Raw genomic sequence first — 13,162 nt, 5'->3', positions numbered from 1 at the left:
TCAAACTACCTAATGAACTAGGTTCAATTCATCCGGTGTTTCATGTTTCTACGCTCAAGAAATGCATAGGCGACCCGGTGTCTATTTTGCCAATGGAAGGTTTAGGGGTGGATGAGAGGTTCCGGTTGAGATCCTAGAACGCCAAGTCAAGATGTTGAGGAACAAGGAGGATGCCTCTGTAAAAATTCTATGGAGGAACCATCTTGTCGAGGGTGCAACATGGGAGGCTGAGGCCAACATGAAGTCCCGCTACCCTCATCTTTTTACTCCTTGAGGCTAGATATTCCTCTTAATAAAGAAATTTAATTAATAAATATGAAATTGACTCGCTTTTTAAATAGGTGCATGTTTTTGTAAAAGTTGTACCAACTAGAGTTTTAAGAAAATGCTTTCATACTCTATTATTGCACTTATATGAAATATGTATGCCTGTGTCTTCTTGGGAATTTTCTGTTTTGTTGTTGTCTTGAGAAGAATGATAACATGGTAACTCCTTGATTTATTTTGAGCTCATGATAATGTTGAGAAGGAAATTCCTCACGGTGTTATGAAATGTTAAGCTCTTATATGTTGTGCATCATTAATTGAGTGCTATGTGTAATGTTATGATATGTGTTGAAAGAAGTTGTGAAGTAATCCTGTAACAACCCTAAAAATGAATAGAATAAATACTTAAGGTGATTTATTTTTTATTTAAAATATGAAATGTTAAGGGCAAAATGGTCCTTTCACGTATTAGTTGAAATAAATCAGATTTTATTAATTTAATTAAACCCTATTTTGACTAAGTCTTGAATGAGACTCCTAAAGCTAAGATAACACTCTCCTAACACGTCTATCACACCCTCACACGATCAAACAAACTCTCTCCAAGATATCTCTGCCAAGAATAACGTGAAGAACATAAAGTTTAACAAAGGTTCTTCACACTTGAAGAACTCACACAAATTTTAAAGAAAAACAACGTTAATCACACGTTAGGCGTAGGGAGGTTTGTCCGTCGAAGTGGTGTTGACATTTAGAGGGATGGACGTGATTTAGGAGGAGGTTTGGGGCAGCAACATCAACGTTTGAACATCGATTAAGGTATGAGTTTCTTTCCTCTTGGTTCCTTTCCCAAGACCCCTTAATATTCAAGATATTTACTCCAAAAACTAGGATTGTTCCCCTCTTGCATGTCCCTGTCACTAGCTCCATTGAACTTTAGGTTGGGTATGTTTGCTGGTACAAAGTAGGGATGAAATGTGTTTTTGTGATGTTTATGTTTACGTATGCATGTTCGAAATTTCGTGAATAAAGATTATGTTGTTCGAAATCATGTGAAAAAGTGATGTGTGTGTGTATGTGTGGCAGTGAAGTTGGTCACTGTTTGGAGGTGTGCAAAGGCATGTTAATTTTTGTATTTTATGTGCTAAAATTGTGCACAACGTGATGTTCATATGGTGTGTGAAGTTAATAATTTTAGAGTGAAAAAGCTTGACTAATGTAACTACTAAACTACACCTAACAATGCACGCTTGGTGAAACGCCCTAAGAAACTAACATAAAAAGGTTGATGAACGGAAGCTAAAAGTTTTGAATAAAATTCCAGCTTAGTGTACTTTAATTTTGTTCAAAAAGGAAATCTGGAAATTTAATACAATTAAAAGAGGTGAGGCCGCCAGGATTTGAACCTGTGACCTCACCCTTTTGATACTGGTTTCGCGAGAAAGTAAAAGAAAATGGGCTGGAGGGAATCGAACATGGCTACTGGTTTTCGCGAGAAAGGAACAGAAAATGGGGCTGGGGGGAACCGAACCTGGTTATTGGTTTTCGTGAGAAAGGAAAAGAAAATGGGGCTGGGGGGAATCGAACCTGGCTACTGGTTTTCGCGAGAAAGGAAAAGAAAATGGGGCAAGGGGAATCGAACCTGAATACTGGTTTGAGGAAGGAGAGGAATCATTTAATTAAATTAAATGGGAGGTGTGGGAATCGAACCCACGACCTCCAGGTAGCGAGTGAAAGAAGAGAATTAAATAAAAAGTAAGTGTGAGGCGTGGGAATCGAACCCACGACCTCAGGGATAGAAAGGAGAGGGGCAAAATTAATTAAGAAAAATGAGGTGAGGCTGTGGGGGATCGATCCCACAACCTCACTACCAAAAATTCTTAGCCTAGAGAAATTTAAAATAAAAATAAAAATTGGAGTCTGTGGGGGTTCGAACACTACCTCACAGCTTCTAGCGAATTTAAATTAAAATAAGGAGGCTGTGGGGGTTCGAACCGACAACCTACCTATTCCAGTGAAATAAAAAAAATAGAAGAGGCTGTGGGGGTTTGATCCCACAACGTCTTTAATTGGGAGAAAATGAGCAATGTGATGTTAATGAAAAATAAAAAGGGGTTGTGGGAGTTCGAACCCACAACCCTTCGGCCAATTTAAGAGAAAACCCAGTAGAGAATTAAAGATATATTATTAATGTTGGGGTTTAATCTAGAGTCCCAATATCATGGAGATTTAAAAATAAAATCAATGAAAATGTAAAGTGTTATCCAAGAGATTCGAACTTAGGTTCCCTTGCTCAAACTTCCGTATTGATACATAAGTCATACATGAACAAAATATCCAAGAATAATGCCACCTACTTAGATCAAATCACGATCTTGGCATATATACAAGATACATAAGTCTTGTACTACATAATCTTAGGAATGTATGAATCACTTAACGAACTATGAATGAAGCCCCATGGCTTGTATGTATAGACACATAAGTATAACATACGTTCCAAAGTAAATGAACCTAAGATGTATGTAATGAAATGATAAACCCTAGAAGGGTTAAGTATGAGTATAAGATACACTAAATGACCAAGTGCATTGGCATATGATGAGATGAACAATGAAATGATGAAATGAACAATAAAATGATGAAATGAACAATAAAATGATGAAATGAACAATGAAATGATGAAACCCTGAAGGGTTAAGTAAGGGTGTGAAACACACTAAATGGCCAAGTGCATTGGCATATGATGAAATGAACATTCACGAAATAAGAGGTGAGTAACTATGAAAAGCAAAGGTGCTAATGATAATGAACGTGGTGACAACATGATAGGAGGCTAATGTAAATGATGAGAGCAATCTCAAATGAGCCGAAGTAAATGTTACCAAGACGTACTTACCAATGAGAGTGTAAAGTTAATGAAGAGACCAGTCTCTATGAATACTCTAATGAAAGTGTTGAGCTTAACACCCTTAATACTAATGATGAGATGAGAAATCATCTAATGAGCTATGATGTCCTCATACTAGAAGTCAGCTTTCATGACGTATGAGATGAATGAAATGCAACTTTACACTGAGCACCGATAGGCTAGCTATGAGAGGTGATGCCCTCTTTTGGGAAGGGCGGAGGTTCACGTAAATCTCATGAAATGAGACTGTCCGGCTTGCCGGGTATGGGTCTCCTTACATCTCCTAGTCTTCGAACCTATACAGCCAATATAGGGATCTGGCGGGGTGAAATTCCTATGTACGCTAGCATATTATGGATCACTTTGGCCGGTGATTCCACCTCTTTTAGGTGTGGTAGAGACACTGGATTCTATGATGCTCACATGATCTATGTCGGTTAAAGTTAAAGTTCCCAATGAACGAATGAGGCCAGACTCAAATGATGCACATAATGAAATGAATGACACCAAAAGTATTAGGATAGGATAATCAAAAGGTGAGTTAGACTCAAGTAATGCCATTAGGTCATTCTTGGTCATTGCACAACGTACCTAATGAAAGTCTGGTGTTTACACTGGCCTATGAATGAAATGAAATGGAGTACGTATGAATGAACGAAGCAGACTTTGTGTTTGCTAATGAAGACTCCCTAGTTGAGGTTCCATCTGTTGAGCCCTCATTTCTGGGATGTCTTGATGTTAAGTCCATGATTCCACGGTCTCATGGCATATGAATGAATGATATCAAAGAAGTTATGTGCTACATACAAAATGTGATATATGTTATATGATATGTGATATGAGTAAATGTTATGTGCTGTGTGAAAGTGTTTGAAAAGTATGATGATGTATGTTATTCTCATCGCATAACTTTCCTATTCCAAATCTGGAAAGCTCGCTGACTTTCCTAATCCAAATTTGGAAACCTTCCTAATCTCAAATTGGCAAGTCCACTGACTTAACTTCCAAAAAAATCATGTTGTTAGGAAAGAACTATTCTTTCTCATGCATATCCTTGGTGTGTGCTTGCATATACCCATACTTAGTACAAGTGTGTACTAACCCTATACAAACATTACTATTTTAGGTGCAGGCACAGGTGGACGAGCTATAGGATCATCGCTGCAGTTATCCGAACGTTCAACATTCATCCGGTTTTGGTTGGTCCTCATGATTTTGAGGATGCTACTGTTTTATATTCTAGTTTAGTTTTAGAGTTGAGATAGTGGAGAATGATCCACTAGTGTTTCTTTCCTGTTTTTATTCAGACTATGTATTGGTGCTATTTTGGCAATTATACACTTAATAAGAATTGAACTATTTCATTCAGTTGCTTATCTCTTAATGTTAGATGGTTGATGGTGAATTAATTACGTATTTATGAGAATGTTTTTATAAGTATATTAAGAAACAAAAAGTTTCAAATTTTCTGCTAAAATTAACCTATGTAAAGTAAGAATGACGTAAGTAGGCCTGTCTGCGACCTCTAAGAGGTAAACGACGCTGGTCTCGTCTGGGGTCTAGATTCTAGTCGTGACAACTCCTATGAGATGTGACTCATTATGATTTTATGTTGTTGATTGGTTGGACTTCTAGTATTGGGTCTATTCCTACCCTCCAAAAGATTTTGTGTCATCCGAGGACGAATGTTCCTAAGGGGTGGATAATGTAACACTACGAAAATTCCATGACTTAGAATAGATATTAATCTATTCAATAATTTTTAAAATTATGTTTACATACCTATATTAATGTAATAAGTTCATTTGGAAAAGGTTAGAGCCCAAAAGAAAAAGAAAGACCTTGATGTCCGTGAAACTAGCTAATTCGAACTAGTTGACATCCCTATGTTTGGTGAAGGTTTCGAGGTGTCAAATGAAGTCCAAAACTTGTAAAGAGACCTTGGATAGTTAGTATGTAGTACAAAGGGTCCAAACGTTTGGGAACGACACCCCAAGGACCATCCAAAAGGACCTTGGGGAGGACCCCAACATGGGTAGGTAGGCTTCCAAAGCAGCTTGCGCGAGCAAGATTGGAGCATGAGGTGTGTGACGCACAGCCTACACGCAGGCTACTACCTCAAGAATTAAGAGGAATCCTCTCAACGCGAGGCTGACACGTACATCACAGCCTAGACCCAAAATTTTAGAAAAATAACGGGAAATTAACCCTGTGACGCGCAGCCACTTTGCAGAATCGTTAAAGTCATATTTTTAGTAATTTAACTTCATAAAAAGACCCATTCAAGTGAAGAGTATTTTGAGTATTTTATAGGACGACTATATATTGATTCTAGGTCAGTTTTAGATCACTTTTTACACCCTAAATCAGATCCAAACGAAAACTCTCTCACCTATCAAGAAACACTCTATTTTCCAAAATCCATTGAAGAAAAAGAAGAGCTTAAGGAAGAAGGCAAAGATTCATCCATCATAGGCTAGCATAGCAGACAATAACGCGAAATCCAGGAAAGGGAGGGGGAATGAATGCCAAATCTGAAGCAAAACAAGATTTACAATCAAAATTCAGCGATTATTAGTCTATAAGGTATGAGTTTTTCACTTTTGTGATTTCTTTATCCAAAGAGGTCCTTTCAAAAGATGGTTTTCAAGAATTCAACTTCTAGGGTTTTTAATATACAAAATGGATTTTCTTTCTAACTCTAGATTTATGACTTTCAGTGAAATAAATAATGATTTTCTATGGTTTATTTCACAAGAATTGTTGAGTATTCGATTAATAATGTTTGAATTTCGTGTGATGCATGATCTTTCTCTAATTGATAGTTTCGAATGGGTTGTTTCTACTACTTGATTACGTATAAATGTTAGAATTGGAACTAAGACTTGAAAGAACTCTTTAATGACTCTTTCAATTATCCTACATTATGAATCGATCTTGTATACGAATTGAAGAATTGGTATTGACTATGATATTGAGTATTTCACTACGTTACTGTTAACATTATTGAAAAATTGAACGCAAGTTCTTGAATAAGGTACTTGGAAGCAAGAGGTAAGTCTTCTAAAGTTGTGATTTCTCTATGATGTTTATGTTAGCCTATGAATGATGATAATATGCTAATGAAGTATGCATGATGTTTTTATGAATATATGTTGTGATATGAGCATGCTCAATGTGAGATAATAATAAGAATACGAAAATGCAAGTTTATGATATCTTGTTGTATGCTTTACACAAGGTGATTGTGTTATGTTAATCTTACATACGAAGGGTTATGATGAAAGGAAATTCTCACCTAATCCTAAAGATCTCATGGTCATGTTTATACAAGGAGTTAATCTCCTATGACCTACGATAAGTTTATGATAAAATATAACTTATAGGTTATTCAAGAAAGGGACTTAAGCTAAGCACCAATGAACTAGATATGAGAGGTGTCCCTTCCCTAGTTGGAAGGTAGGTTCACAATGACTCTCATGAGATAGATGCTTCCATGTAATGTGGAACTATGGGTCTCTAATACATCTCTAAGTTTTTGAACTATGTTGCCACCATAGGATACTACCTAGTGGATCCACCTAGAAAGCTATGTCATGTTTGGTTCTACTTAGGCCGGTAGACCATCTTCTTTCGGTGTGGGGTTCTATGACACCGAATTCCATGTTTACCTCACATGTTCTATGTCGGTTAAGGCAAATGTTCCCTCATGTAAAATGAAAGACAAGTAAATAGACATTGACTAGCGTGACTTGAGGAGTCTACTTAGTATAGGCAGGGGTATGAGACTCTACCAACACATTGCACAACTTGACTCTAAGGGAAGTCCTAGGAGATTGATCGTATGTAATATGATAACATTAAAGGTATGATGCTTATGATACATGTTGTTGCTCTTATATGAAGTTGGTTACGTTAATGAACATGTTATTGGTCTATATTGCTCTATGAGCTGATTACTTCTTATGTTACAAGTTATATTAAGCAAAAATTTACTTATGATCTCCTATCTTATCTACTTGGTTGTGTGGGGTTATGGGGCTTCATATGACGATTGCACTTGTAGGTTAGGGATGGGATCACTGGTAAGCGTTGTGTATATTATTTTTATATGATCTATTGAATATGAAATGTTAACATGACTCTATGATAATATGTCTTTGATTATTATCATGCTTTATGTTGATAAAATCCTTAACTGGAATATATTTTATGGTATGTGCATTGAAGACATTCATATGACTTAGCATGCTTTCCAAAGAAATGATAAATGATCCTTTTTCACGCATGTCCTTAAATGCTATGTCCATATACCCATACTTAGTACATGTGGCGTAGTTACACCATTAATTTATATTACTACAAATGTAGGGTCCGGCCATTGAAGATTAATAATGTCGATTGAAAAGGCTTGGAAATCTTTCTCCAAGTGTTGGTAGGTCCTCATATTCGGGGATGCTATATTTTCATTATTCTAGCTTACGAAGACTTCATTAAATTTTAATAATACTCATGTTTTCATATATGTTCTTTGGATTCTTTTGTATTAAGGCTTATATGGCGTATTGGCTATTTATTGGCTAAGTCCAGATTCATACTCTTTAGATGGTTTTTATATGAGACAACTTTTAGAATATCGTACTTATGCTTTCATGATTATTATATATTAAGTCTAAGTATACTTCACATAGTATCATAAATTTTTAATTTTCCGCAAATATTAACTGATGACATGTTATGACGAACGCTAAGAGGCTTGTTTAAGTCCTCTGAGAGGACGACGACGCCAGTCGCATCTGGGGTGTACTCTCCGGGTGTGACAAACTTGATATCAGAGCATGAGGTTGAATATCCTTAGGAGAAATGTCTCATTAAACCATGTTATATAGTGTCTTGTTCATAGTTGTGAAGCACGCCACAATTATGGATGAGAGGCTATGTGATGACTAGGAAACTTCTCCTTTCTTGATAATTCTATGTCGTGCTTGTAGTGTTTTGACATTATGTGTATTTTAGCATCTATTCCCTTTCTTGTGGTTTTAGGCGATTAATACAAGGACAACCGCTAAAAGAGTAGGAGATGAGATTGTGAATGCGGGAGCTACTCCCCAAGGCAATCAAGTTCCTCTTCAAGTGCAAGCTGTTGTGAATGGTCAAGTTTCGGTGAATACTCCGGCTATGACAGATGGTGAGGTGAGGGCAACCCTGTTCCAAATGGCCCAATCCATCACCGCTCAAGCTCAAGATATTACAGCACAAGCTAACAGGGAGGTTGTACCTCGAGAGAACCAACATGCTAGTACTCTGGCTAGCTTTCTAAGGGATTTCATGAGGATGAATCCTCCTATTTTCCTTGGATCAAAAGTTGATGAAGACCCCCAAGATTTCCTTGATGAGTTCTATAAGATCTTGTTTGCTATGGGGATAAGTACTACTGAGAAGACCAAGCTTGCTGCCTATCAACTCAAAGACGTGGCTCAGACATGGTACAATCAGTTGAAGGATAGTAAGGCTTTAAGAGGTGGTTCTGTGACTTGGGAGATCTTCAAAAAAGGCCTTTCTTTACAAATTCTTTCTAAGGGAGGAAAGGGAAGCTAAGGTAGAGGAGTTTATCAACCTTCGTCAAGGAAGTATGAGTGTTAAGGAATACTTATTAAAGTTCATTAAGATGTCCAAATATGATTCTTGTTTGGTTTCCAAAGCTAGGGATGAAATAAGTCGTTATGTAACGGGCGTGTCCGAAGAGCTTGAAGAAGAATGTTTTGCAGCCATTCTTCATGACAATATGGATATTTCCAGGTTGATGGCTCATGCACAACAAGTAGAGGAGAGTCGTCTAGGGAAGAGGAGCAGAGAAGCTAAGAAGGCAAGGTATTTTGAAAGTAGTTCTTCTAAGAGTAGGATTGATGTTCAAGACAAGCCTAAGTTCAAGAAGAGGTTTTCAACCAAGTCCCTTCAAGTTTCTCCAAGAATCATAATCATAGAGGTTCTAATCCTAAACCTCAAAAGGGGAGAAATGTTGATCCACCAAACGAAAGACCAACTTGTGGTAAGTGTGGTAAGAAACATATGGGTGAATATTTATTGGGACAAATAGTTGCTATGGTTGTGGCAAAGGTGGACATATGGTGAAAAATTGTCCTAATGTGAGGATCCAAGGTAAGGGGAATGAGCAAACTCAACCAAGCTGTCCGAGCTCTGGAGCTCCAAAAAGGAACCATTTCTACGCACTCAAGGCTAGGGATGAACAAAAGAACTCTCCCGACATTGTGACGGGTATGTTATAAGTCTTTTTTGTTAATGTTTATGCTTTGCTTTAACTAGGTGCTACCCTTTTTTTTGTTACACCTTTGGTAGCTAGGAAGTTTGATGTACTTCCTGATGTTTTGATTGAACCGTCTTCGGTTTGTACCCCAATTGGTGACTCTTTAGTGTCAAAAAGAGTCTATATGAAATGTCCTGTAATGCTGCCCAATAGAGTTACTCTTGTTGATTTGGTAGAACTTGACATGTTTGACTTTGATGTCATCTTGGGTATGGATTGGTTTTATGCATGCTTTCCTTCAATAGATTGTAGAACAAGAGTAGTGAATTTTCAATTTCCAAATGAACCCATTCTAGAGTGGAAGGGGGAAAATTCTATGCCAGGGGGTCAAATCATTTATTGTTTGAAGGCTTGTAGGATGATAGCCAAGGGTTGTTTATACCATGTGTTGAGGGTTAAAGACCTAGAATCTGAAAATGCTTCTATTGAGTCAGTCCCTATCGTGAGATAATTCCCAAAGGTTTTTCCTAATGACCTTCCAATAGTTCATCGCGAACGGGAAATTGACTTTGGCATTGACTTGTTACCGGATGCGAATCTCATTTTAATTCCTTCATATAGGATGAGTCCGGCTGAATTGAAAGAGTTGAAGCTCCAACTCAAAGATTTACTAGACAAGGGTTTCATTCAACCTGGTATTTCTCCATGGGGTGCTCCGGTCTTGTTTGTTAAGAAGAAGGATGGGTCTCTTAGAATGTGCATTGATTATCGCAAACTCAAAAAGGTCACCGTAAAAAACAAGTTTCCTCTCCCTCGGATTGATTATCTGTTTGATCAACTCCAAGGTGCTAGTTACTTTTCCAAGATTGACTTAAGGTCGGGATATCACCAACTTAGGGTGAGAGGTGAAGATGTTCCCAGAACAACTTTTCGAACTAGATATGGTCACTATGAATTTCTAGTTATGTCTTTTGGGTTAACAAATGCCCCGGCGACGTTTGTGGACCTAATGAATAGAGTTTTCCGAGATTACCTCGACTTATTTGTGATTGTCTTCATTAATGATATTTTGATATACTCGAAGAATTAAAATGAGCAGGAGAGTCACTTGAGGTTGGCCTTGCAAGTCCTCAAACAACACCAACCTTATGCCAAATTTAGAAAGTGTGAATTTTGGTTGAGGTCAGTTGCTTTTCTTGACCATTTTATCTCTGCTGAGGGTGTAGAGGTTGATCCGTACAAGACAGATGCGGTCAAAAATTTGCCTAGACGTTTGACTCCCACAAACATAAGGAATTTCTTGGGTTTAGCCTGGTACTATAGAAGGTTTTTTGTTGGATTTTCGTCCATTGCTTCTCCTTTGACAGCTTTGACCCAAAAGAATGTGACGTTTGAGTGGTCGGAGGCTTGTGAAAAAGGTTTTTAAAAGTTGAAAGATAAGCTTACCTCCGTTCCTGTGTTGACCTTACCGGAGGGTAATGAAGGGTTGTAGTGTATGTGACGCTTCTCGAGTGGGCTTGGGATGTTTCCTCATGCACCATGACAAAGTGATAGCTTATGCTTTTAGGAAACTCAAAATTCATGAGAAGAATTATCCAACTCATGATTTTGAGTTGGCTGCTGTATTTTTTGCCTTGAAAATATGGAGACACTACTTGTATGGTGTGCATTTTGATGTATTTACTAACCATATAAGTCTTTAATATGTTTTTACACAAAAAGAGTTGAATCTCCGACAGAGAAGATGGTTAGAATTGTTGAAGGATTACGACATGAGTGTCCTTTACCACCCTAGAAAGGATAACGTGGTTGGAGATGCTTTGAGTCGTATGACTATGGGTAGTATGTCTCATGTGGAAGAAAAGAAGAAAGAACTTGTGACAGATGTTCATAGGTTGTCTAGTTTAGGTGTGCGGTTAGAAGATTCTCCAAATGGTGGTTTCATGGTCTTGAATAAGGTACTTGGAAGCAAGGGTAAGTCTTCTAAAGTTGTGATTTCTCTATGATGTTTATGTTAGCCTATGAATGATGATAATATGCTAATGAAGTATGCATGATGTTGCTATGAATACATGTTGTGATATGAACATGCTAAATGTGAGATCATAATAAGAATACGAAAATGCAAATTTATGATATCTTGTTGTATGCTTTACACAAGGTGATTGTGTTATGTTAATCTCACATAATAAGGGTTATGATGAAAGGAAATTCTCACCTAATCCTAAAGATCTCATGGTCATGTTTATACAAGGAGTTAATCTCCTATGACCTATGATAAGTTTATGATAAAAGACAACTTAAAGGTTATTCAAGAAAGGGACTTAAGCTAAGCACCGATGGACTAGATATGAGAAGTGTCCCTTCCCTAGTTGGAAGGTAGGTTCACAATGACTCTCATGAGATAGAGGCTTCCATGTAATGTGGAACTATGGGTCTCTAATACATCTCTAAGTTCTTGAACTATGTTGCCACCATAGGATACTAGCTAGTGGATCCACCTAGAAAGCTATGTCATGTTTGGTTCTACTTTGGCCGGTAGACCATCTTCTTTCGGTGTGAGGTTCTATGACACTGAATTCCATGTTTACCTCACATTGTCTATGTCGGTTAAAGCAAATGTTTCCTCATGTAAAATGAATGACAAGTAAATAGACATTGTCTAGCGTGACTTGAGGAGTCTACTTAGTATAGGCAGGGGTATGGGACTCTACCTAGACATTGCACAACTTGACTCTAAGGGAAGTCCTAGGAGATTGATCGTATGTAATATGATAACATGAAAGGTATGATGCTTATGATACATGTTGTTACTCTTATCTGAAGTTGGTTACGTTAATGAACATGTTATTGGTCTATATTGCTCTATGAGGTGATGACTACTTATGTTACAAGTTATATGAAGCAAATATTTACTTATGGTCTCCTATCTTATCTACTTGGTTGTGTGGGGTTATGGGACTTCATATGACCATTGCACTTGTAGGTTAGGGATGGGATCACTGGTAAGCGTTGTGTATATTATTTTTATATGATCTATTGAATATGAAATATTAACATGACTGTATGATAATATGTCTTTGATTATGATCATACTTTATTTTGATGAAATTCGTAACTGGTATATATTCTATGGTATGTGCATTAAAGACATTCATATGACTTAGCATGCTTTCCAAAGAAATGATAAATGATCCTTTTTAATGCATGTCCTTAAAGGTTATGTGCATATACCCACCAATTCAATCGTTATTTGTTCAAATATATAATGTGTTCCATCGTTTGTTGTGTTGGATTATAATTCAAAAATAGTTTGTATTCATATTTGAACAATCGATCAGAATGAGTAGAAATAGAGTTTTATTTTTTATAAAACCTTCTTTTATGGAAGAGAATATATAACAAATTTGAGTAAATCGTAGAAGGTAAAATAATTGAAGTAAATTAGGGATTAAAGAAAATCGTGGCTGACTATTTTCGTGTCATTTTTTTTATTTATAGATATTCTATTTATGAAAAAAAAATTATTGCTATGTAGGTGTCATATAGTTATAATTAAGATACTTAAGTTGTATACTTAAGTTTTTTGTCCAAATCAATTTAAGAAAAAATTAATTGTTGTATTACTTTTAGGATAAACACAAATCAATTTTAAAAAATTAATCCTGATATATTTAGACTAAATTAATCTTTATAATATATATATATATATATATATA

General features: G+C 36.7%; 1 protein-coding gene across 1 annotated transcript; it reads left to right on the top strand.

The window, feature by feature from the left end:
* The first annotated feature begins 8,846 nt into the window (after positions 1 to 8,846).
* LOC107016515 lies at positions 8,847 to 9,465 on the top strand. The gene is made up of 2 exons (XM_015216963.1): positions 8,847 to 9,049; positions 9,276 to 9,465. The coding sequence occupies exons 1-2, from the start codon at positions 8,847 to 8,849 to the stop codon at positions 9,463 to 9,465; spliced, it is 393 nt and encodes a 130-aa protein (XP_015072449.1).
* Positions 9,466 to 13,162: the final 3,697 nt, after the last annotated feature.

The sequence above is a fragment of the Solanum pennellii genome, chromosome 4, assembly GCF_001406875.1.
Source record: "Solanum pennellii chromosome 4, SPENNV200".
Lineage (NCBI taxonomy): Eukaryota > Viridiplantae > Streptophyta > Magnoliopsida > Solanales > Solanaceae > Solanum > Solanum pennellii.
Note: the sequence above shows the minus strand (reverse complement) of the source record. Positions and strands in the feature narration are given on the sequence as shown.